At 41.1% G+C, this 25425-nt stretch overlaps 1 protein-coding gene across 4 annotated transcripts; it reads right to left on the bottom strand.

Moving 5' to 3' along the window:
- Positions 1-409: 409 nt before the first annotated feature.
- rxrgb (retinoid X receptor, gamma b) lies at positions 410-24874 on the bottom strand. 4 transcript variants are annotated; one of them, XM_069150330.1, is made up of 11 exons: positions 24721-24874; positions 18482-18624; positions 8866-9098; positions 5711-5855; positions 5196-5375; positions 4635-4795; positions 3327-3456; positions 2667-2799; positions 2163-2254; positions 1761-1866; positions 410-923 (listed from the first exon to the last, which is right to left on the bottom strand). In XM_069150330.1, exons 2-11 carry the CDS (start codon positions 18540-18542, stop codon positions 776-778), a joined length of 1389 nt encoding a protein of 462 aa, XP_069006431.1. In that variant the 5' UTR covers positions 18543-18624; positions 24721-24874; the 3' UTR covers positions 410-775. The 4 variants fall into 4 exon arrangements, with proteins under 4 accessions (XP_069006431.1, XP_069006433.1, XP_069006432.1 ...); XM_069150332.1 differs by lacking the exons at positions 18482-18624; positions 24721-24874 and adding an exon at positions 15862-16035 and having other exon boundaries at positions 411-923; XM_069150331.1 differs by lacking the exon at positions 18482-18624 and having other exon boundaries at positions 412-923; positions 24721-24873.
- Positions 24875-25425: the final 551 nt, after the last annotated feature.

Below are 25425 nucleotides of genomic sequence, written 5' to 3'. Positions count from 1 at the left end.
GAGGCAACATATTTACAACTTCCTTTATAGTCCAGCCTTTGTTGTTTTGTTTCTCAGAGTATCTCCAGGTCTTTCTGACGAGGTTTAAGGTTGGTGTCCCTGATGCTAAGGTCCACCTAGGGCCTGTGTATAGCCCTGACAGACTGGAGCCATGAGGAGGATACAGGAATCTGCAGACAGATGGATATCAAACATGCTGTGGAGCAGCATCTGTCCGGTCTCCAATACACTGTGGACGCCATCTGGTGGAGAAAGGGTGAAAATACAAGGAAGGAACATGCGGTTTTTTCAAAGCCAATAAAAGAAATTACAAAGACCAGTCAAATGTGTTGAAACAGATCAATAGGACAACACACACACACACACACACACACACACACAACACATTTCACATTAATTTTTAAATAACTTTATTCTGTAAGAATTCTCAAATGAGTTTTAAGAAATGCAGGGATGGTTTCTGTATTTATACAATTCCTCTTTTGAATAAAATATGATTCTTTTTCAAATGCATTGCTTTGTTTTTATAACAAACACCGGAAATTATCTATATACAAAATCTGTTAACAACTCTATTATAATTCATTTTGACAGTGTACTCGATCCTCCGTCTCAGGACTGCGCCCTCCCCACAACCACAAAATACCATTTTTTGCAATTTTAATTACATTATTTTTGCTTGGTACAAAATAGGTCGTTTTACAAGTCTTTTTGTTCCATCTTCATATCGCTCACAACGCAGGAGTATATACAGGGGGGAAGGGGAAGACTGGTGTCATGTGATCTGATGCGGAGCCTCCAGCATCTCCATCAGGAAGGTGTCGATAGGCGTGTCGCCGATTAGCTTGAAGAAGAACAGATGCTCCAGACACTTGAGGCCGATGGAGCGCAGGGCGGGCAGGCGGAGCAACAGTTTGGCAAACCTGGGGATGACGGAAGGAGTGAGGCACGAGCTGAAGTGATCTACATCACAAAGTCGTGTTTTAAAGTCATTAACAAATTTGCTCCAATTTGTTAGAATAACATTATTTTTCATTCATATCATTCAAAGTCCAATAAATAGACAAACAAAACACTTTACCTTACAACTGTGATCATTAGTTACTTTATTGATGATGCTTTTACATGCAAAACACAGAGTATATAGAGCTATAAAGCTTACTTTAAAATATCAAACAGTATTTTACATATATATATATATATGATTAGTGTTATTGCACTTAGTTAGTTTCAGACTCTTAAATTGAGCATTCTAATAAATGATGATCAAGTATCTTTAAAGGAGTGTTTATGAGTATTACTTTTTAAATGCAATAATAATATAGTATGGTATGTCTAGGATAGACATATATAAGTGTACAAACACAGCAACATTTGTGGGATATATTTTTTAGAACAGCAGCCTCAGTAACTTTATAAATGTCACCAAAAAGGTTACACAGTACTGTACACGGTGTGTTTTCAGTTATATTGTGTCTTTAGCTTTCAGGAAGTTGGCAGTGTGTGCTTTTCGCTCCTTGTACTGCACCTGTTGCTCTCATTCAGCTCCCATAGGTAAAATATAAACAGTCAATTGCTTCCATCAAACAACACCATCAGCTTTTTTTCCTTTTAAATTTACAGCTGTAGTCAAGTCAAAGATTTGTACTCCTGTAAGAGCTGTGTAGTAATGAACAGTGATGTAAACTGTAAAACCCAAGCAGCTATTAAAACAATAGTGTTTAATATCGATCGGCATTGTAATGTAATGCATTTGCTACCTGCCGGGCTGGTCTGGGTACTTCTGTTTTGTATACGACTCCAGTGAAGCGTAGACCTTTTCCCTCAGTCCCTCAACCTCTGGTGGGTTTGACAAACCTTTTGCATCTGAAGCAAACAAACTCAAAGTCAAACAGTGCAAATGTGCAGTCAAACATATTTATGGTCAAAACCGATATTAAAACCATGATGTCACAGGGTCACTGTGTCATTCCTTGGTAAGGATTCAATGTTAAGCCTCTCCAGGCAACCATAATATTAAGAAACCCAACTTTATGTTTGACCGATGCACACAAATGCACTTGCTGAATGATTGCAACGCAAATATCAAAATGAGCAGTGAAATATTACATCTCTGAAAATATTGCTTAGTCGTGTCTCAGCTCACAGGAATCCGGACTGACCTGGGTTGAAGAGGACGATGGCTCGCAGGCAGCCGAGCTCTGTTTTATCCATTTGCATATCTTTCATTTTAGATACCAACTCTGTGAGGACTCTGCAGGACATCAAACAAATAACATTGAAGAGTCACAACACCGACAGGGAATCAAGCAATAGCCACAATTATGTATACTTTTCTCATCATTTGCTAGTAAACAATCGGCATCTTCTCACAGGTGTTTAACTTAACTAAAGTGACACCAGAAAACTCCATGAATGAATACAACTAAGACAGCAGAAACCCAAACTGTCATATAGCAGAGTCGTCCTTCCTCAGACCACAACATTACTATAATATATCTAATAGAGCCACAAAATCTGGAATAAAGCAGTCTGATTGTCAAATTATATTATACATGTTTAATATCCATTTTTCTATTCCTGGATACCCAAAGGGAGTCGTAGCAGATGGCTGTAGCTGTGTAAACCCAGTTTTAAAAGTTAATGTAGTAACTGTTGCCTCATACCTGTCAAAGATGGAGCCCACTCCAGCACTGTGGGCGCTGCTTCTGTGGACGTGAAGACCTGTTGCCAACAGGATGCCGTCTTTTACCGTGACTGAGCGATGTGAGAAAGAGGCGATGAGCAGCTCATTCCAGCCTGGAAGCCCAAAAAAAAGAGAAAAACATTTTTCCCTCTCCTTAAAATCCTGCTCTAGTTTGTGTTCAGTACAATTCTGTGACTCGCCAGTCGTTGCCTGCTTTGCTTATTAAAGTTACAAAGTCTCTAATTACGTCTGTTCTGTGACTTCTTGACTTCTTGATCTTGGCATGTGTGTGAAGTCTCTCACCAGCAGAGGTCAGCGCTGGTGCGGCTGCAAACCTCACTGTTGGGACTTGGCAAATAGTCCAGTTATATTTGGTTTCACTGCTCCATTAAACTAGATGGCAAAAATGTGTGGACCAAATGTAAAAGCCTGAAATAGACAGCCTGTCAGGGGATGAGCCAGTCTGGTGGAAATACTCCACAAACATGAGGACAGAAGGTCACAGAGAGGGCTGTTTACCAGGGAAATGTTCTCGATGTGTGTGTGTTGTGTGTGTGTGTGTGTGTGTGTGTGTGTGTGTGTGTGTGTGTGTTTGTGCATCCCCTCCGTGCACATAAATACATTGTGTTTGTCTGCTTACCTGCTCGTAGTAGGATGACCTGGTCATCCAGGGGAAGTTCCGAAAAGTGCGGGATCCTTTTGGCCCACTCCACCAGAGTGAAGAGCTGCTTGTCTGCTGCTTGGCAAATATTGGTGACAGGGTCGTTGGTCTGGAGAGGAACAAGGATGAAGAATACCAAAACTATACAGTCAATAACTCTGTTGGCAGCTCTGTCTGTGACATCTGAACTTTTTCTAACCTCAGTTACTGAGCAGGTGCAGCTCTGAGTATTTTAAGGGGCTTTATAAACCAGCAATTTCCTCTTGTTACTTGTGAAGCTTTTAATACATTCTTGAAGTTCACGTACAGAGAGACAGAGAGAGACAAGAAGATTGGAAATGTCTTGCAGCAGAATGCAATTAAACCTACAAACAGGATCACAAATGACAAATGAAATGCATTACTCCTTTTCACACATTGTCAACAAAGTTGAATGTTATGAGTGTCGGTTGCTATCATTTATTACAGGGCTGTTTTAGATTGTACAGGGTTATTCAGTAAATTGTCATCTGTTTACTTCACTATTAATTTACAGACTTCTCAGATTTAAATGTTAGTTTTAGATCTTGAATTGGTTTACATGATTAAGTCAACATGAAAAATGGCAAACATGAACAAATCTGACTTCAGAGCAACTCTTAGCAGATTTTCCTCAGCAGTAACTTGTCTGAATTTTGGAGCAATACAAGAGCCCGGGTTTAGTCTCATGACCTGCTCAGCCTGTGTTACTGTATTTATCTTTGATTACTTTACTGATCAGAACAACATCAGTGTCTGGACATCTGAATTTATTTTCTCTTAGACTGAACATGTTCCACCCAATCACCTTCACGATCAAAAATAACTTTTCTGCTTAGCTGGGATACACGCTGTATGTTTTTGATCAGGTTTTCAGATCAAATAGCAGCACATTCTATCAGTCAGTGGCTCCCCATCTGTACCAACAGTCTCATGATAATAACAGTGATTAAAGGGATAGTTCTGATTGTTTGACAGAGGCAGTGGTAGAACAGCACCTCCCATGTTCTGCAAAGTACAATTATCATTTTGTCAAGGGAGTCTGGTGGCTTTGAAGAGAGCACTATAATGGCTTCAGTACCCCATGGGAAGAGGTTGTCCGAGGGCAAGGTAAAGCGGTGAAAATATTCTAGATATAACGCACATTTAAAGTGATATGGATTGTTTTAGGTGGATTTTTTTTCTTAGGTGGGTTTTGTTTGAATCCGAACTATCCCTTTAAGAGTTCATGGGTTTCCCCAAACCAAGCTCAGTGTCTGTCATCCTTACTGAGTTGCTGGGGCTGCCGTCGCTGTACGTCTCTGTTTTGGGCTCCACCGCCAACTCAGCATCCAGGATCTTGTCCACAGGCATGTCCTCATTGAAACTGCTGGTAGACTCTACTTCGTTCTCCCCCCGCTCCTTCCCACGCTGCCTCTCTTCCTGCACCGCTGCACACAAACACACATAAAAACATCCTAGATATGATATCAGCAAATCAAGAATATCAGCAAGCTGAACAACAATAAAACAGAGTCCCAGCTTTACAGTTTGACTATTAACTAAAGACACACCCTCAAATAAGACAAACAGCCTTATTTACTAGAACCCATTAAGTAATGAATTGAATGGACAATAAAAGGTCACAAATTGTCAAAAATCCCAATCCCAATTTTCTAAAGCACAACATAATGATAGCAAGAATCTTTTTTTTGTGTGTGCAAAACTAACAATCGAAAACCTAAAGATATTCAGTTTATTCAATGTTTAAATGAATAAGAGCACAGGGCTACAGCTCACGCTCAGAGTTATCCCTATGCATGAGTGAGTTTTGAACACATGCACACACACCTTCCCTCTTCATGCCCATGGCCAGGCACTTCTGGTAGCGACAGTACTGGCAGCGGTTTCGCTGGCGCTTGTCAATCAGGCACTCCTTGCTGTCTCGACATGTGTAGGTGAGATCTTTACGGACGGTCCTCTTGAAGAAGCCTTTGCATCCTTCACAGCTGTACACGCCATAGTGCTTTCCTGTGGAGGATGGACACACAACATCAGTGCTGCTTGGAACCACCAATAAGTCTGCATCTTACAGTACATACATCATAAGGCTCACAGTGAGGTGTGTAAACCTCTTTTTGGACACATTTCATTTACTGCACAATACACAACTACCGATAAGAGAACAATACATATATTTTCAACAGGAAAACTACAGCCCTACAGCTGACAAAATGCTTGCCCGATAATGTTGAAACCAGCCTGTCTTTGTTATGTGTCCTCATCTGGGAGGCGATTTTTGCGGTGAGTGGCACTGTAAATTTGTTTGCTCATCGCTCTCCTGCATCCTCACCCTGTGACATTACCTGAGGAGCGGTCCCCACAAATGGCGCAGATGTGCTTTGACATCCCCCCCGGGCTCGTACATTGGTAGTTGATGTTCCCCAGGTTCTGCAGGCCTGGCGGAGGCTTGATGTCCTCCGAGCTGCTAACATTGTTCATAGAGTTCATCTGAGGATGTCATGAAGGCAGAAGAGAGAACAAAGAGTTGAAGCTAAAGTGGCCAGAGCTAAAGAGAGCAGCGCGGAGGAGGAAGCAGGGAGGAAGTGAAAACTTTTTGCCAGTCTTATGACGCTCTCTCGCTTCCCCAATTTTCTCATTTTGTCTTCAACTGGCTCATATTCACTCCACCCACACACTTTATTGTGAAAGTGTCTCAGGGTAGATCACATGCTCAGCCGGTGGGAGGGGCAGAGGCTTGTCATACAGGTTTGTTAATGTTTGTTGACAGGCAGAAGCATAGGAGAAGAATCACGTGTGCAACAGTTGCACTTCTCAAACCCAACAGCAGAGGGCATACATGTCAAATCTCACATGGTCTGACTGTCAAGGAAATGTAGATAAAATATTGAGAGTTCTAATCAATGTAAAATTAATTTCATCTGCCCAAACTCTTGTTTGAAAGTGTAATCAGATACTTATAATGGTACAGCAGGTGGTCTCACAAAAATGCACACTTTAATTCATGTAACTGATGACTCTTCAAACAATATGGGGTCTCATATTTGACATCAAGAAGCACCGTGAGACATAAGGATGACTCCCCAATGAGGTAAAATGAGACTCCCACTCACACAGTAGGACTAATGAAGCCTCTTAGATAAAGAATGCAAAGTGTTCAAGACTGAGCAACAAGTCAGCTTTCCTTAGACATCTGCATATCTTCCTTGTTCTCTTATCATCGTCCTAACCTTTGACCCTCTCCCACTGATGAGAACCAATGCATACTTGTGATATGCATTTATGTTTGTTTACTTGTTGATGTGCAAACATCTGTACCCCAACAGAAAACAAGGCTGACCTACATATGCCCTTGTGTCCTATATATTTGATGCAGTGTGACATATAGGACATCCTTCCCACAGTCACCTCAGGCTCTTCCTATCACTTATTTACAATGTCCACTCTGAATATCCTCTAATGGCAGACTAACTTTAGGACTCTGTAGTTGTGACCTTACAGCAGAGGGGAGCATACAAGAGATTTTCTTTTTGACGTCTTTTACTTTTCTCTGAGTGCGCTGGTTCTCCCACTGTAGATACCCTACAGGCAGATAGTCACATTCAAATGAGTATTCAGCCCCTCGGTACTCACTCATCAGTGAGTCAGTGGTGAGCCACTACCCCTCTTCAGGGTACAATAGAGTTTTCACAAATAATTCATTGTATATGGTCTGAAAAAAAACAAGTCTTTTGAAACAGTTGTTCAGACAACATGCCGCTTTAGGTAGACAACATACTGCTGTCGAGAAGAGCTACAAGCACTGTATATGGATTATTAATGCATCATACATTCTTTATTCAACACATGGTAAGAGGAACGTACTCCATCATACATGCAAGGTTCACTTGGGCCTTTCATGCACAACACATTAATCTAGCAACTATTTAGCATAATATGGAGTTTTAAAGGCACCATCAGCGACATAAATGCAACTGAAAGAATCCGTTTTTCACAGGGTTTGTTGGGCTTTGAGGAAATTGTGATGATTAATGAGTTCATTTAGATAATTAGTGACTTATTAATTGTTAATGAAATTAATAGCAAGTTTCAGCCCTACTGGCAAACAAAGATGAAGTCCACACTCAAAGCAAGCGATGGGTTTAAATAGCCATTAATCAATTTGACTGGTAAATAATATACATAATATTAAACATGACCATGTAAAAAAACTAAAAATTAAATGAGAGTTGGATGTTTTCTATTGCTGCTGTTATAGATTTGGTTAAGACTTGATTCTTTACTATGAGTGACAACCTTCAAATATTAATCAAATGATCCACATAATTTGGAGAATAAAAATATCCCCCAAAAATTATTAGGCTGCATGTACAACTGTAATATTCAATTTGCTTTCCTGTCATCCCAGTATTGCTCATGAACTTCAGTTCAACCATGAAAAACACACTAGATGTTACACAACACAGTGACCTGGTAGCGGCGTGTCCACTTTGCAGTTGGTGAGCAGTGAAAAGACTGTTACTCCACACCATCATATGAACACAGGCTGCCCCTAAAGGCCCCTGATCCATGCCATGATTGAAGCAAGCATATCATTGTCTGCTGTGCCCCGCAGCACTGGCCTCGATCCAGCCTCTGAAGCACCACATGTGTGTGAGCATATGTGTTTCTGTATGCGTGAGTGGCTGATCGTCAAAGCACTGAGCCTTGTGGGATTTGTAGTTCATGCCATAGACCACTAAAAAAGAGCACCTCCCCTGGCTGTCTCTTTCTTGTAGTCCATTGTGCTCCACAGGAAAAAAGAAGTGCAATCATGTGTATATTGTTGTTGTTTATTTCTTATTGAATCTTAAGAAATGCAACCTCACAAAGAGAGGAACTTTGTTAGGATCATAAACCACTCTGGTATAATAGCCATAATATTTAAAGTAGACGAGATGAGCAAAAACAAAATGTCAGGAAAAGAGAAACCAGGAAAAATTAGGTAGCTTTTCTGTCTGTCTTCCAGTAATCTATCAAAGGACTAACAGTCGGACAGCATCTTAAGTCCCCTAGCATGAGAGCAGTAATTCAGAACTCAGGGTTGACCTTTAGGGCGAGAAGTTTAAAGGTCAGTAGAAGGGTAGGAGAGCCAGAGGAAAGACAAGGTTTGCCAGCCAAACACATTGGATATGCCTAACCTTCAACCCCCTGTCTGCTGCTGGAGTTGCCAGGAATGAAAGGCACATGACCGACCAAAGAACATGATAGTTCAACACATGTGGATTGCGCCAAAAGTAGCAGTTGTATTTAGTAATAGCTGCATGCTTTAATTTAAACACATGCACTCTGCTTCAAACCACTTTCTCTTATGCTTACAAATGTTGCTCTGGATAGCACAAGCTCTCAATTACCAAACTTCATAAACCTATTAATCTTAAATAGATGTATTCTTTTCACATTAAAAAACAAATCTGAATTTGCCTTTGTTATATGGCGACCATCAAACACAATTTCTCACCTGTGGACTGCTGATAGGTCCAAAGTTCATGTTGGGAGTAGACTGCAGCGATACAGAGGGAGAGCCTAGAGACGATGTAATGACGGGGTAGGGCGAGGCCAGGCCGTTCATCGGCGAGCCCAAGGTGGACATGGGGGACTGTAGGGGCCTGGAGGTGCTGATGACGGACGGGTGACCCACCATGCCACCCATTGAAGGATGGGTGTGGGCTGTACTCATCGGCCCTGTAGAGTCTGGAGGAGAAGAGAAAAGAATGAGCAGACGCAAGACTAATAGAGTTACGAGGTCGTTAGGTACACCAACACGAATCAAATGCATCGATGACAACACATAATCTGTATTTTTGAAGCTTGTAATTGTGAGACAGGTCATCTTTTGGTTCATTGCACTGTATTTAAAAGTGTTTCGAATATTTTGTCCAACCAAAATTTACAGTACAGGCTCAGTTGGTTGCAATCTGCAACTTCAACACTTCAAGCCACTAAATCAGACACACTGCACCTTTAAAACGATTCAAGACCAGGATTGACGCCTGCCTTAGGTATATTGATGACCAATATACCGCACCATGTTTTAAAGCAGTCAGTGTTGAACAAACATGGCAACAGAGTGAAGCCCATCGGATGTTGGTCACAGGGTGCTGACTTTGCTTTGCATCCATTGATGTAAACTGACAGGCTGGCATTTACATAGATGACCTATTTAGAAAAGCTGTCAATCAACTGGGTAACAGAGCTTGGTGTGTAATTTCATGCGTGTTGTGGCTATGAGCGACACATATTTGAGCAAATGTCATCATACACGTACAGTATGTACATGCAGGACCAACATGTAGTGTACACATAATAATCACATACAAATGTCACGGTATAGACAGACGCGATGAGCAGCACCTCTCCAGGCTAATCTTGATGACTGAAAGAAATGAATTAAACTGGGATTTCTTGAGTAAAATGTTACTCATGAAGATTGACATACCATCATACAGACATAAACATCTGGATTAGTCTGCAGAAGCTTCTGCTTGAGTGTCAGTGTACCATCCCCCTCACCCACCTTTACACACACACATAGACTCATAAGCAGTGTGATACTGGGCCCAATGCCACATGTTCTTATTTAAATGTCACATTCCTGTGTCTTGTGTGTGTGTGTCTGTGTCTGTGTGTGTGTGTGTGTGTGTGTGTGTGTGTGTGTGTGTGTGTGTGTGTGTGCAAAGGCATGATAGCATGGACAAGCAATGACCAGCAGCTGTGTTTTGGTTTCTTAGAGTCTGCAAATAAAAGTCATTTTTCCTTTTTTTTTTTTTTTTTTACCTCTAAGCCCAAACAGGTGCCCAAAGATCACTGTAGTTCAATTTTAATGTGGCACCACCACCATTAGGCTTAATCCCAGGAGAAATAAAAAGCATAAGACCCCTCCCATTTGAAATTAAAATGCTTTCAAAGATGATTCATAGTGGGGAAAGTCTCAACCCCAACAGGGAATAGGGAAATCCTTTGTCCCTTGAAAATACATTTCAAATTTGCAAAGATTGACTGATGCCACTCATAATCCTGGAGCCAGCAAATCTGATCTGATTAAAGTGTAAATAACAAAAAGATTTAGTTTATTATTTAACCTTTCCAGTTTAATTGCAGCGTGGCTTCATTATTTTTTGCTCCAAAGACTAAATGAAAGATGCTGCAGCTTGGCACAGCAGTATTTTGTATATATGGACCCTCGTAGAGCTGCAACAATTAGTCCAATAATTTCCCTTTGAAAAACTGTTAAAATAAATTTTCAGGCAACGTTTCCGAAACTCCCGGATCTTCTAAAAATGTGGGGATCGGCTGCTTTCCTCTTTCTGACATGATAGTAAAGAAATTAGGATTTTGGACAAATGGTCAGGCAAAACAAGACACACACACACACAAAAAAAAAAAAAATCCCCTTAGCTATAAGAAGTTCTGATTGCATATTCTTATATTGTCAGACATTTTTTACACCAAAAAAAGAAGTCAATGAATTGATAAAAAAAAAAAAGAAAAAAGTCTGCAAATGAATCATCAATAAAAAAATAATCATTAGTTGTAAATCTCAATTTGAATATGACTAAACTTGTGATAATCTTTTCAAACCCCAGTGCGAAGATTCACTGTTACAGGCCTTGGGTATGAATAGAACATTTCCAAGAGCACCTTGTCATGTGAGAGTAGAGTTAGGTTTGCAAATTTGTTTTTGAACTTTACATATCCATAATTGCTTTTTCTTTAGGTGCTTTAACTCACTTTGTCACTGTGATCTGAAATGGAATAATACAAATAAAGAGTAACACTGCTTTTTCTAGTGTTATCTGAGGTAAATGCTCAATGCTAACAGTGAAATAAACTCTGTGGAGTTTCTCTTGCCCAGAGCAGCGGTTGTCACAGGCACCGCTTCTATGTACACAAAGAAGGGCTTCTTCTTTGCCTAGTTATGAGAAATAATTGTTTGTTCACAAACAGTGTTTGGGCTGTTTTGCCTGACAAGTTTGCTGCAGTAACTTTTCAGAGTTTCACAGAACAACTTGCTAAACATTTTGCAATACTTTTGAAATGTTGCTCTGATACTTAACCTCTGGCAGCCATTAAGCCCACATTAATTTCTCCTCGGCTGCACAATAGAAGAACAAAGTCTACTGAAAGGAAATGGAAACTTGTACTAGTGACAGACAAAATGCCTTCAGTTTTCAAAGAAATTGGGGAAAAACAGAGGAATGTCAGATGTCTGCCTGGATGTAGCACTTTTTACATGAAAACACTCTAAAAAACACAGCTGGCCATTCACTCCCTCTTTGTATGCCAAGGAACAGATGTTGTGCAACTTCCTGTTTAGCGCTGAGACTATAGCTTCCACCCCCTTTTTTACTCGCCCACTTTCTCCAGCCCTCCATGAGTGATCCCTGGCAGGCAAAAATGTATTGGGGCCTCTATCTCTCTCTCTCCTCTACAGAGCTGACTGGATACAAGACATATTCTGCAATGAAATACACTTTAAAATTCTCTCCATACTGTTGTGCATTACAGGCAGTAATGGAACAAAATGTACTATGTAGATTTAAATTCAACAATGGTGGCAGTGTTCCCAATGTTTCGGAGAGCATTTTCATCCAATCAACAAGCTTATGTAATAGATGACCACTGTACAGCAAGTACTGTGTCTGATTTTGTGCGCTGACCCCTCTCTTTATGTGCATGACAAATTCCCTTTGGGGTTCGTAAAGATCCATTCTATTCTAGTGCTGAGGAGAATGGTAACAGGACTATCGTCACTCCAGCCAACACTTGGGCGACATGCTCCTGCAGACATAAACACCAACAAGTGTCTAAGAAAAGAGAAATAGCAGTTTGGTGGGGCCATACAGATTTTTTTACTTTGTTTTTTTTACAAAAAACCTTTGGACTTCACACAAACCTCAAGAATGGATCTTTTAAAACTGACTTCTGTACAGAAATATGTCTACAATTTCTCACTGATAAATAATCTAAAAGTTAGGACAAACAAGCAAGACAACACCACTGACTAGAACTCAAAGTACTGTTTACAATCATCAATGCATTGCAATCTTTTAAGACTGTTTTAAGATAGAAACTGCTCAGTTCTCAAAACTATGATTATTTGATGCTGCCAGTAACAAGCAGCGTAACTTGAGCTAATTCTAAAACTAAGAAATGATTAGTTGAATGGCAGAAATCTAACAACAATAATTTTGATAATTGAGTAATTGTAAAGTCATTTGTCACCACGCTCTGTGTGACTCTTTGTTACTGTTTTATATTGTTGTAAAATGAATAACTTTGGGTTTCGGCCTGTTTATCGCAAAAAATAATTCAACTTGAATTTCAACTTTTGAATGGCAATTTGCACTAATATATGTCATCTATAGATGAAATAATTAACTGAAAAATAACCAGTGCATAGGTAATGCTACACATTTTTAGGTGCAGCCCTATTTGAAACCTAAACGTGCTAATTTCTTGTCTGTCTGGAGAGAGGAACAGTGTAAAACATAACCTGCATGTTTGAAACAAATGCATTTTGTCCGAAGATGAGAGCCTTCGTGGCTGCAATACGAAGGGGAGAACAAAAGCACATGGACAGTCAGCTTGTAGCATGCCTAAAGGGGAATGGCCGGCAAGGTGAGCATGCTTTGTGACGGGAGTGTATGTTTGCGTGTGTGTGTGGAAGAAAGCCAACATGTTCAGCAGAGGAAGCATAAATCGGCCCAGAGCAGCTCAAAGGGGCCTATCCTTGAACGACCCGCCTCAACCGGCTGTTCCATCTCCATTCTATGTAAATCACCTCCACACAAAGACGACTCTGGAATGTACCGTCCTGTCACACCTTTCACAGCAGAGTATGTTAGCGAGCGCTGGGAGGTACTTGAAGTGTACAGTGTAATACATTTATCATTATAAGAGATGTGCAGAATTCACACAGACTTAGTTACAATGTCAGTCTTTACTTATGCCGACGCCGCTTCAGAAATTCAAGCATCTATCTGAGAGCAAACAGACACACACAGCAGTGAAGGGCACCTTTGACCGCTGGCGTCGCAAATCAAAGGTCGCCTGTTGCCAAACTCCTGAACCAAGTTCAAAAGAGATTTCTATCTGCAGCAGCCTAGTTACATCGAGCATTCCCAGAAATTACTGCAGTGAGGGGATGTGCAACTTGCAAAGTGACCCCCCTATTACAGTTTGATCTGAATTTGGGATGGATGGCTCTGAAAATCTAAACTTATCCTAATACATCAAAGCAACTTTTAGCAAAAAATGCAAGAAATGCAGTTTTTCCAACACACCAGTGTATTTTCTTGTTGGCTCACCTCTGAAATACTTGGTATGTTAGATACTTGACTGATGGGTTTGTTAGATGCTGTAGCTATTTTCAGTAAAGTGCTAATCAGACAGATTGGTAAGGTATCCAGAATGATAACTATTTCAATTTATTGTTCAGTGCAAACTTGAAATCACTTAAACCATAAACAATATGGGCAACCCGCTCTACCATCTGAGCGGCTGTGACTCAGGGTTGCCCACTAATCACAAGGTTGGCAGTTCAATCCCTAGGTCTTCCTGTCCAAAAGCCAAAGTGTCCCTGGACAAGATGTTGTACAAGTTGCTTCTGATTGCAGGCGAACACCTTGCATGGCAGCCCTGCCATTGTTAGGAGTGCGTTGGTGAATGGGAGGCAAACTGTAAAGTGCTTTGAGACCTCTAATGTGATAAAGTACTATTTACTAAATCTAAAAAAAAAGCTATTTATTTTGATAACCACTTGATTGTTCTTTATTAAGCTGTTTCTCACTTATTATAATTATATTATAATAATACGGCTTTATTTTTTTTATTTTTTTTCAAGCATCACGTTGGTCTTTGGAAAACCGTGATTACTGTTTTGACTGCTTCCTGGCCTTTGATAGATTAACCACGTAAACAGATCAAGTCTTACTATGGCCTTCAGTGTAAACAATATCAAATTATAGTGTTCCCTTGAACACAAAATGAGGAGACCTCGATATCATCAACCATCAAACTGTTGACCAGTTTTTATTCTGATAGCGATGACACAGAAAGCCACAAACGTATCACACTAATCTGATGAGCAACAGGTCTAAAGAAACATCATAGACCACAAACCCCATAAATCCCTTAACTCTTAATTACTGGGTTGTAACTAGATGGAGCGCTCCACTATGTGGTAATTCAATAAGACCATGGCCCACTAACTAATAATATCTCCTGTCCGGATAGCAGACCAGCACTGAGAGTGGATACTGCGAGGGATAAGTAACTGGGGGTGGACATCAACACAAGCCTTGATATCCATCAGATTAGCCCCTACAAAGAAGAATCCTCCACATGTGCATTGATCTGATTAATACCTGTTTTGTATGTATTTGGTGTGGGTCTATGCAGAATGAGTGCATGCTCTCACGTCCATGTCTGCAGCTGACAGTGCTGTGACCAAATGACAGAGAACAGAGTGCATCCTAAAGTAATCAGACGGACAGCCTGCGGAGCTCATTAGATACAGCGGACATGTAATTAAGAAATCTTCCCACTGTCAGTCCAGCTCACTGGTGCTGGTCGCGAACCCTCAAAGACACTCCTCGCATCCACACATGCTCACTCACACTAAAAGAGGAAAGAAAACAACCATACAAATCATCCACGCGCACCAGAACAAAATTACCACGCTTTAAAACATTCATTTCTTTGCTAAATGAGGTTGATGTCTGATCAATTGTGTCAGTAAATCCTCTTATCCCCGGGTAAGTATCTGCAGCTCAGCAGGCCAGCTGTCAAGAAGGTGGGAGGCCAGGGAGGAGGGGATGGAGAGCGGAAAAGAGCCAGAGAGGAAGGAAGGGGAGCAATGGATGGATGGATGGATGGATGGATGGATGGATGGATGATGGATGGATGGATGGATGGATGGATGGATGGATGGATGATGGATGGACGACCCTCACCCCAACACTCACATGATCTCACTCACCACCACCACCACCACACACTCCTAATCTCACCGCCTGGCTGAGAACATTAGATCATCAATTGAGAAAAGCCCCTGTTTATTTTCTGCACAGCTGTGATTTAGGAGATATAAATGGTTATTGGTGAGAGAAAATGAAGATATTCTCAATTGTTACATAAAACAAAGCTGCTTCAAGGACACCTGTTTAACAGTCAAAATTAACATAGCTTATAATAAGAGTCGCTGTAGCTGCGTATCCTTCCTCTCTTGTTGAAAATGTTTTTTTCCATGAAGCCATGCGGCTGTGACAACACGAGAGCTTGAGCAAGCGAACTTCTTTGACCTTAAAATCTGCCCTCTAGAACACTCTAATGAACTCATACACACTTCTCCTGAAAAGAAATGAACTCTGCTCCCCTTTCCCCGGATTTCACAACAGCATAGATCCAAACAAACAAAATAAATTGCTTAATATGCATATAAAGTATGTCATACTTTCCCATATGTATGCCACCATTCCCACGTCCTTATGCCCACGAACGCAGACTTGCTGGTGGGACACTTTTTACACAGAGGTAGAGAGGATCGATGAGGAGGCCAGGGCTGAGACAGGGACGAGATAAAGATTGTTTTGCAAGTGATAAAAAAGTTTGGAACTTAAACAACAAGAGCTAGCACAGAACAGGCTGACCAAGCGATCCTGCCGAAAACAAACAAACATCTGGACTGAAAGCTCCGATGCAAATCCAAGCATCCGCCCTTGTGGATCCGTCTGATGAGGTAACTCACATCAGTTCCTAGAAGTAGTCTGTCACTGTTACAGGGGGAGCCGTGGGGAGATAGCTATGTGCTACACACACACACACACACACACACACACACACACACACACACACACACACCCTACACACTAACCCACTCATCTAATGATGTGACAACCCAGTGAGTGTGACCAGGGCGACCTGACCTCTGGACCTGTGACTAGATCCTAGAAAGAAAGCCAGACTTCACAACCAGCGCAGTAACTACACTCAATTTGAGTTAAGTCTTGTGGTAATGACACATCTGAGAAATAGAATATGTTCTTCATGGGTAAAGATAAAAAAATAAGAAATAACTAAATGAAACTAGATGAGATAGTATTCAGGCTACAGCCATTCTCACAGCTCTGAGGCTGTGATTAGTCACACCAGTGTTTTAAGATAAGGTCAGACCTGCTGATGTTAGATGCTTAATGTTTACCATTTTAGTTTAGCGCCTACTAACATCTACTTAACACTAAATACAAAGTCTAGCTGAGGTTGTGTGAATGTAGTTTTTTTTTCACAGGTATTTGGTCATAAAACATACACATTTTTAGGTTTTGTCCTGAGGGCTCACATTAATATCTGGACCATTTTTTTTAGCAATCCATCCATTAGTTGTTTTAAGATTTAATGTGATGGATCGACTGTCAGACCAACATCGCTAGAGCCTCACCAGTCTGTCACCTCTTTAACTACAAACTACTTACAAGATACTGCATTGCATAGTACTGCTTATCTTACCATCCTCTAAAGCATATTATCATCTTTTATTTACCTTCCATGCAACCACAATGGCAAAATCAGCTCAGAAAATTAATAGATATGTAATCTTTTTCAGTATAAACAAACATTTTAACAAAGCTTTTTGATACTAAACCTTTCAGCAGACATCTCTATAAACTAAGGGCTGTCTCAGACATACAAAATCAATGAAAAAATATATGGAGTACTTTGAAAAATGCTCAGATTTAATGTATAGATTTCTGAACTTGTACCTACTAGTTGAAAACATGCAAAATTGCCACTGTAGTATAAACCACTAGCATTTATCAAACCATGAATTATGAATTACTCCGTATCACAGCTGTTTCGAGTGTCCTGCTGTGGAGCACAGAAAAAGCTGAACCCCCCATTGTGAACATACAACACGTGGGTTGCCATGGAAAGTACACTTGGGTCTATATCAGAGTATCTCCCACTGTTATGAATCCTTAATTCAACTCTGGCCTAAAGAATCAATTGCATATCCTCATGGTTTTCAGTGAAGAGGAACTACACTTGTGAACAGGAGTGTCACATGCTTCCACTCAAGGACACTTGAAAACACAAGAGTGCTTTACTGTCCACACTCTGCACATATATATCCACATACTCACATCCACAGACAGTGAAGCCAGTTTATAGGCTAACTACAGCATGTGTTCACATCAACATCTCCCACACCTCTTCAAGAAGGAGGAAGAGAGAAAAAACAAACCTCATCAGTGTGAACGTTGATGGAAGGATGCAGGGTGACAGACAGCAGACACAAACAGAGAGAAAAAGCAGGATGGAGAGGCCTAATAGGAAGGGACAAGTGTTGAGGGTTAAACAGATAGTCAAGGACAAGGCAGAGACCTGGAGGCATTTTTTGAAAGTTGAGTGGCAGCTCCACTGACCACATCTGAGACCTCAAGTGAGTCACAAGCTCTCAATTCTAATGGGCAATAGCAAAGCCTTGCACATGTCACAACGGGTTAAAATGATCCAAAGATTTTAAAGGCAGGAATTGATTAGCATAAAAATCTGGACATCAAGTTCTAATAAGTGGTTGAAAAGACACAAAATTATCAAAACAATGAACCACCAGCATCAAACTGTAGTCATCTCGTTTGTGTTGAATTACTCATGATATCGAAAAAGGAGACTGACAAGTCCACTTTGCATTTCATCAACATTACTAAAGGTCAGAATAATGTGGATTTAATCACAGCTTTGTCGAGCGTCAAGCTGTGAAAAGATGCAAATCCAGGCAAAATAATATAAACATAAAGAGATGCCTGACAGTGAAAATACAGTACATATGGGATATTGCAAATCCACAATTGAATTTGCCCTGCATTTTGCAAGTTTCTCCACTGGAGAATAATATTCAAAATAACTTCATCAAAGAGTGCAGAGGGATTAGAGGCATTACCGTAATGCATCTGTGCATCATTGGCTTTTAGTGCTGGGGCTTCACTTCCGTGGAAAATCACAGAACAACAGTGCTCTATTTTCAACAGCAGACACACACATACACACAGGCAAGACAACACCCAGCTACTCACAGTGACCTATCTCCCTCCCAGGGCTGCCTCCAGTTGCAGGTGATGCCATGGGGTGCCACATGCCTCCGGCTGCAAGTGTGGCGCTGGCAGAACGCCAGTCACTCAGGATCAGGTGTCAGACTCGGTGGATACTCGGTCAACCACTGGACAGGACAGGACAGGAGCGGAAGGGTCGACATGGAGAAGGATGGGTGTGCGAGAGGGGCGGGGGGCGTCAACGAGGAGCAAAAGAGGCGGAGTCCACCGGCGCCGGTTATAGGATTACCCAGATTATCCTTCCCCAGAGATCAATCCCGCAAGGAACTGTTTGCTGCCCAACTGCTGCACAAATCAGCTCTTCCACCGCCCACTCAACTCATGTGTGCGTGTCTCTCTCTCCGAGTGTTGGTAAAACTATCTGCCCAGAGACACCTGTTGTAGTGGCACAACCAGGGTGTCCAGCATGGGAGGGGGGTGTGTGTGTGTGCATGGTCATGGTAGAGGAGGGTGTCACACGTAAGAGTACAGTACAACCAGAAGTTTCCGATTACTCCCTCCTAAAAGGGATCACGCCCAGAGAGCATGGGAAGACAATGTGAAGAAATTGATGTCGTAGATATTTCTTCATTTTGTTCTCTTTTTTCCTATATATTAGTCACAGACTCTATGTCTGATATGTAAGCGGTATAAACGGGATGCGGGTTGAAAAAGTAGGTGACAACAGGCAAAAAAAAAAAAAAAAAAAAATTTTTTTTTTATCTTCCTTAAAATATCTGCAATCTGTCTTTATGCAAATAAATAACTGCGCCAGTATGCATGCTTCATGGCATTGTTGGTGGCATGTCGAGTTGCCTGTTGCGCCATGTTAGAATGTTTGTGTGTTTAACCAGTGTTATGGCATTCCAGGAAGTCAGGAATTGTCATGTTCAATGTTCTACGATGGCCAAGAAAACACACGGCAAAGCAAAAACCCAGATGTGAACACAGGCCAAAAATATACCTTAAAGGCAATGAGGAACAATACATGACAAATCCTGAGGGAACCTGAACAAACTAGAAAACCCGCGCAGAGATTGGTTCAATCTGCAGAATAACCCCCGTTAAAAGATTGCTATCTATCAGGAGAGGCTTTCAAAAACAAACTGCACAAAAAAAATCGACATGACGTAAATTCTGTTTGTTTAACAATATCAGAAGCAGCATTAATTCTTGGCCGTAGAAGTATGTCAAATCATCATCACCAGAAAATAGCCCTAGCCAATACACGTGGAATTGACACCGATTTTAGCCTGCAGCTGTTCCTTTTAACTTGTCATCCTATCAAATGTTCCCCCTGCTATAACCTTCAGGCTTCTGAAAGAGACAGTTGCATTGATATGTAGCACCAACAACTTGAGAAGCCTCCGCTGGCATGTGTGCATCTATTTTACTTACAGAGCTTTTTTTGCGCGGGGTTCCTACATGTGATTAGATCAACTGTCTATACACTGCTTAAAGGAGAGCCACTGGTAACCTTATCCACTCAGTGACAGTAGTTTGGCAAGGAGCTCAGCAGCCCGACACAAAAAGAAGGGGAAAACAGCGAAGGAGAGGAAACACTTGCCTCCCTTTCAAATTTAACAAATCCCACAGGGAGAAATTTCAATAATGCAGTCCTTCTTAAACGCATGCTGCGTTATGATAGTGTGTCATGGCCCACATAAAAGCACGCCAAATTAACCCTGAGAGCCATAATTAGCAATCATAGATGTATCATGGATTGTGAAGACAGGGAAGGAGGATAATTGGCAGCCCTAAATTTAGGATACACTCTTACATGTTCCATCTGAACTTCTAATAATCTAATCAGCATCTCAGGAGGAAAGTATTTCCAGACGTCTCCTTATTTTCAACAGCGTGAAGGACATAATCATGTAACATATTTAGCTGGATGGACATTGTAGGGAAAAGGAAGTTGAAAAGCAGTATTGTGTGCTGCGTACACTGCATGTTTACACTTGTGGATGTGAGACAGAACACTTAAATGGTACTCAAAGCACTCAAAATAACCAAGCGAGATATAGCGTATGTTCTTCATGCCTCTCAATGGGGAGGTTTAATGAGATCTAATGTACTTAGTAGCTGGTACCTGTTGCCGCTATTTGTGCTTCTGTGGGTCACAGAGTAGAACTTAATGTCTGGTCGGTCAAATCAGCGCCTTATCAACCGCATTCCTATTAATAGTGTTAATGAACTCTCTGGTACTTAAACTTTCTAATCACGTACTTGTTTCGGTTTTGGCTCGTTATATAGGGCAGCAACAAATCGTTTTTCACTAAGCTTTACATTAGATTAACAACAGTGATTAAATATTTAAGGTCTTTGCGCAATATTTAGGTTTTTTTGCTAAATCTCTCATTTTTCAGAAGAGTGAACAACTATTCAACCTTTTCAAACCTTTTTTTGAACAATTGTCACATAGCCGCCAGTATGAACAGTTTTGATGGAAATTTTTTGCATGCGAGTATTTAGCATTTTCATCTCGTATTCGTCATGCCCCCCAGTGTGTATACGGTGTTTATTCTATAAAATGTCACAATCCAGTTAAGAAAATGCCAATCATAAGTTACCAGAGCCCAAAGTGATGTCTTCTTACTGTTTGTTTTGTCTGACTAACAGTCATTTTTTTAATTCACAATAATATACAACAGAGGGGGGAAAAAACAGTACATGCTCACATCACATTAGAAGCTGGAACCAGAAATTATTTTTGTTTTGTTTATCTTGATCGGCAACTGATGTAAAAATTGCCTTAATACATTCTAAAACAATTTCACACCCATCTACTACTTTGGCATTTTTATACGTTTATTACATATACTTTCAGTTTTGCGTCTTTCTTTTTCTAATTCTTATTTTAGGTTATATTTCTTTATTGTTATTGTTATAACTCTAGCCCTTTTGGCAGAACATCGAGAGTATGCCACTCAGCATATGACACACCAAACTTTAGAATCCCGACTCAACACAAATAATTTTCTATGCGTGAAGTAATCGACTAATCAGTGTAGCACTGCCTAAATATATTAGGACACTGTCAAATTCTACAGAAAGGTATTTAGCAGGCAATCAATAATGTTTCAGCTGCACACACAGTGACAGCTCTATGGCTGCAGGTGCAGCTTGTAGAATGAGACACACTGTCAGGCGGAAACAATAGTTTATTTAATGTTTGATGTGAAGTGGAGCCAATACCAAAGTGTATGTCAGTGCATGGGAAATGAGCGGTGCGGTGCATCCAGGCATGACATATATGTTGTTGTTATACAATTAGCAAAGAAACAGCTTAATACATCTCATAACCACATACGGCTGCAGCACGTTGGCCTTTCAAGGCTTTCTGCTTGATTAAAGCTGGAATTAAATCAAGGCTTTGACCTTCTTCATTAATGACTAATTACTGGCAATTAGCCCAGAGAATGGCCTCCTTACACCCCTTCTTTTCCCTTATCCTGTTCTCACAATCTGCACCCACTCACACACATTCAAGACAAGCAGACTATTTTACACTGACACAAAAATGCACACACTCAATCAAAATAAACCTATTGTATGTATTGTGTGCTAATACATGTGTCGGCACTGAGGCATTGCAGCTCTCAAGCTATAGAATCCCTGAGCAAATACCTGCGGAGAGCCACACCCTCTTTACCTGTGTGGTTTATTCAATTCAGCAGGAGTGGGCAGGGGAAATAATCTAAATGGGGATTGGCATTAAAAGAGCAGGTTTTAATGCTGCAGGGACTTCACACTCAAATAGTACAACCCACATTCTTTAAGTCACATGCTATCACGGTCACATTTTGTGGTACAAAGAGATATGCAGGAAGCCTGCATATTGCAGCAGTGAAGTATAGGCAATGGCTGTATGTGTGTGTCCCTCTCGGCTTCTGTCTGTCTGTCTCTGTTGTGTGTATGTGTACTGGGAGGTGAATCATTGACCCCTGGCAAGTGATGAGAGTTCACATCAACTTGGGTGACCTTTTTCTCCATCCCCTCTCTGCCCCCACCCTCCATTTCCCCTTTATTTCACTCCCTTCACTCTCCAATCCTGTTCTTCTTTCTGTCATGACTTCCCTGATCTGTGAGCTAAAGAAGTTCTCACTGTCAAAAGCAGCAAGCGGGTACTCGTCAGCTTGTCTGGAATCACTTCCACTGACGGAAAATAAAAATAAAATGCTGAGGTGCTGAGAGAGAGAAATTTGCTGATTCGACTTGGAAGCCCCGGGCAGGCCTGCATCAAACCTGCTGAAACATAACATGTCTGGGAAAACGAAGGAGGTGGATCAAGAAACAATCCGTACATAATCACCGGATTGTTTTTTGACTCCACACTGCTTTGCCTTGGCTTCATGCACATGACACATTACAAAGGGTGACAATTCCGTCAAGACATACAGTTACCGTTTATGGCCCCAACGTCATACGTGCTTTGGGTGTGTGTGGGCTGTTGATGCTAAAATACATCATAAATCACAGTTGTGAGCCAACACACAGACAAAACAAGAGTTGGAATGATCTTTCAGTGGTTGTGGCTTTCACTCAGCTCAGTGGCCTTACTAGAAATCTGCATGTATGCACTAAGAGAGCAGGATTCAGCTGGTTTATGAGCACCACTTTTATAACTACACCATTTGATCATAGCTCAAATTTTCTATACTGTGGACTATGGACATGCAAAAAAATGGCACGTGTTTTCAGTGTTGATGGCCTTCGTGGGGTAGTGAGAAAGCTCCAACAGCATTTCTGTGGCACTGTAATGGGACAACAAAACTCTTCTCTGAAGCCAATACAAATCCACATCTTGAAATGGTACACAGGGACTTTAATTTAGAAAAGTGTCACTCACAACTAAAGTTAAAAACTGTAAAATGTGCCAGAAAATCCACGAATTTCCCAAATACTTACTAAGCAAATAGGGCAAGACATGACTGACTACATATGCCTAAATGAGCTGAATAGTTGAACATATCTGCAGAAAAAAAAAACACTGGTCTGATTGACATCTGTGTAAATCTTGAGATGCCACTACTGCCAGATGATAGTAGGTATTTAAAGACAGACAAGAAAGACTGTGCAGCCCTGAGTGGTGGCTGCTCTGTTACTTCTGTACACTGTGGGTTTCCCTCTACATGCTCTCCCATCCAGATGTCTTTGTCATTCCCCTGAGAGCCACATTCATTATGGAAAAAAAATTTCAGCCCCTCCAAATGGTGCCGAGATATCTGTGATAACATAAAGGGGCTGCACAATTGTGTCTTAAAAGACTGGTTATATTTGTGTCCTTGTAATAATCCACTATTATCTTTAATTTTCCAAACTAAGTACTGATTTAGAGGCACACATTTCTTACTGCAGGGGTTTGACAATCAGTGTATCATTCAGGGAGGGGGGGAAAAAAAAACATCACATGATAAGTGATGCATATAGTGTGTGACTCAGTGAAGCAGAAGAGCTGGAGGCAACCACTCCAAATACAGTCTGAATCAAAAGATTCAGTTTACACAAACGGATCTGTACACATGTTGCAAACTCCGGGGCTTCCCACTTGCTTGTCTCCGTGGATTTTAAGCTGTCACAAAGAGGATAATAAAAAAATTAAAAAAAAATAAAAATAAAGCCATCAGCTGGTTCAAGGGCAAAGTCAGACCAGAGTTCAGCTTTACAGAGCAAAATCACATCATGCTGTCATTCAGCTGAATATAACCACAGCGCTGACCAGGGCGCGTCTAACACTCCTTACTACAACAGAGAGGCTGCAAGTTTGTTTATCAGTACAAATCCGCCATTCCTCCGTGCTGTTACATGCAGTTCTCTCTGAATCCGACGATCATCCCAGACCAATAAATTGTGTTTCTGTCTCAAACAGTTTAGCAAGAGACGCGCGACAAGCGCCATAAATTACATAAGCGCAATTAAAGTGCCAACCTCTGACCTTGCCTGACCGGCACAACCACGATCACCTGACTTTTGCAATGGCCGCAGCTTTCGTTTTAATTCGCACAGTTGCAAAGCGACCATTAAAGAGAGAAGCCCAACAAACCGTTTCACAGACAGGAGTCGGTGGTTAAAGTCCGAGAACACTTTCGCGCACAGCTCTGGAGAGAAGACGCCATAAAACCAACGCACTCCCCCCTCCAAGTCCAAACAAAATGCAGCAGCTTCGTGACGAACACAACTGTCAGACCGGGCTGTAGATAAACCACCGAAGCGTTACTTACTGAGGTGTAAATATGGATCATGGCTGTCCATATTGTACGAGTTGTTGCGTCGATTTCCTCCAGTCGCTGCTGCTCCGCATCCCAGCGCATTCCTCTCCCAGCCCGACTGAACTCTGCAAGGCGGCGATACACGGGGGCCCAGCGAGGGAGGGGGCGGCAAAACAGGGCTTCTCCCAATGACAACAGTGGTCGATATCAAGCTCCAGCACGATCATGACGAAACATCTCTCCTGCAGTGACACGGTGTTGCAATATTTTCACTGTGCAATGTTACTTAGATGAAAAATATAAAATGGGTTTTGAATGCAGCCTGTTTTCCTCATTTTCTCTACATAATCTGGGCAATCTCCCTCAACACCAAAACCTGCTGCAGCATGCAAGTCTAATAAAGAAATGTAAACAACAGACATTTGCCACACACGTTTAGATAAGATAGAATACCGTCATGATTTTTAAAGCATTTTTATTTGTTTATTATTATTATTTTGAGAAATCTATACAGTTTATTCGTTTACACATATCAGACACAGGCTATAATGATGACCTTTCGATACAGTTTGGCACAATGTTTACATTCATTTCACATTTCTTGCAGTGTAAACAGAACAATGACCCCAAAAACCTGCCTCCCAGCTCCCTCACAGTCCGCGTTAATGTGTATTATTACCTCGAATTAATTGCTTGAAAGCCTTTTAAATCTGTAAC

The sequence above is a fragment of the Embiotoca jacksoni genome, unplaced genomic scaffold (assembly GCF_022577435.1).
Source record: "Embiotoca jacksoni isolate LCO1_2020_lvr unplaced genomic scaffold, fEmbJac1.0.p SCAF_16, whole genome shotgun sequence".
Classification (NCBI taxonomy): domain Eukaryota; kingdom Metazoa; phylum Chordata; class Actinopteri; family Embiotocidae; genus Embiotoca; species Embiotoca jacksoni.
This window is presented reverse-complemented; position numbering and strand designations above follow the sequence as displayed.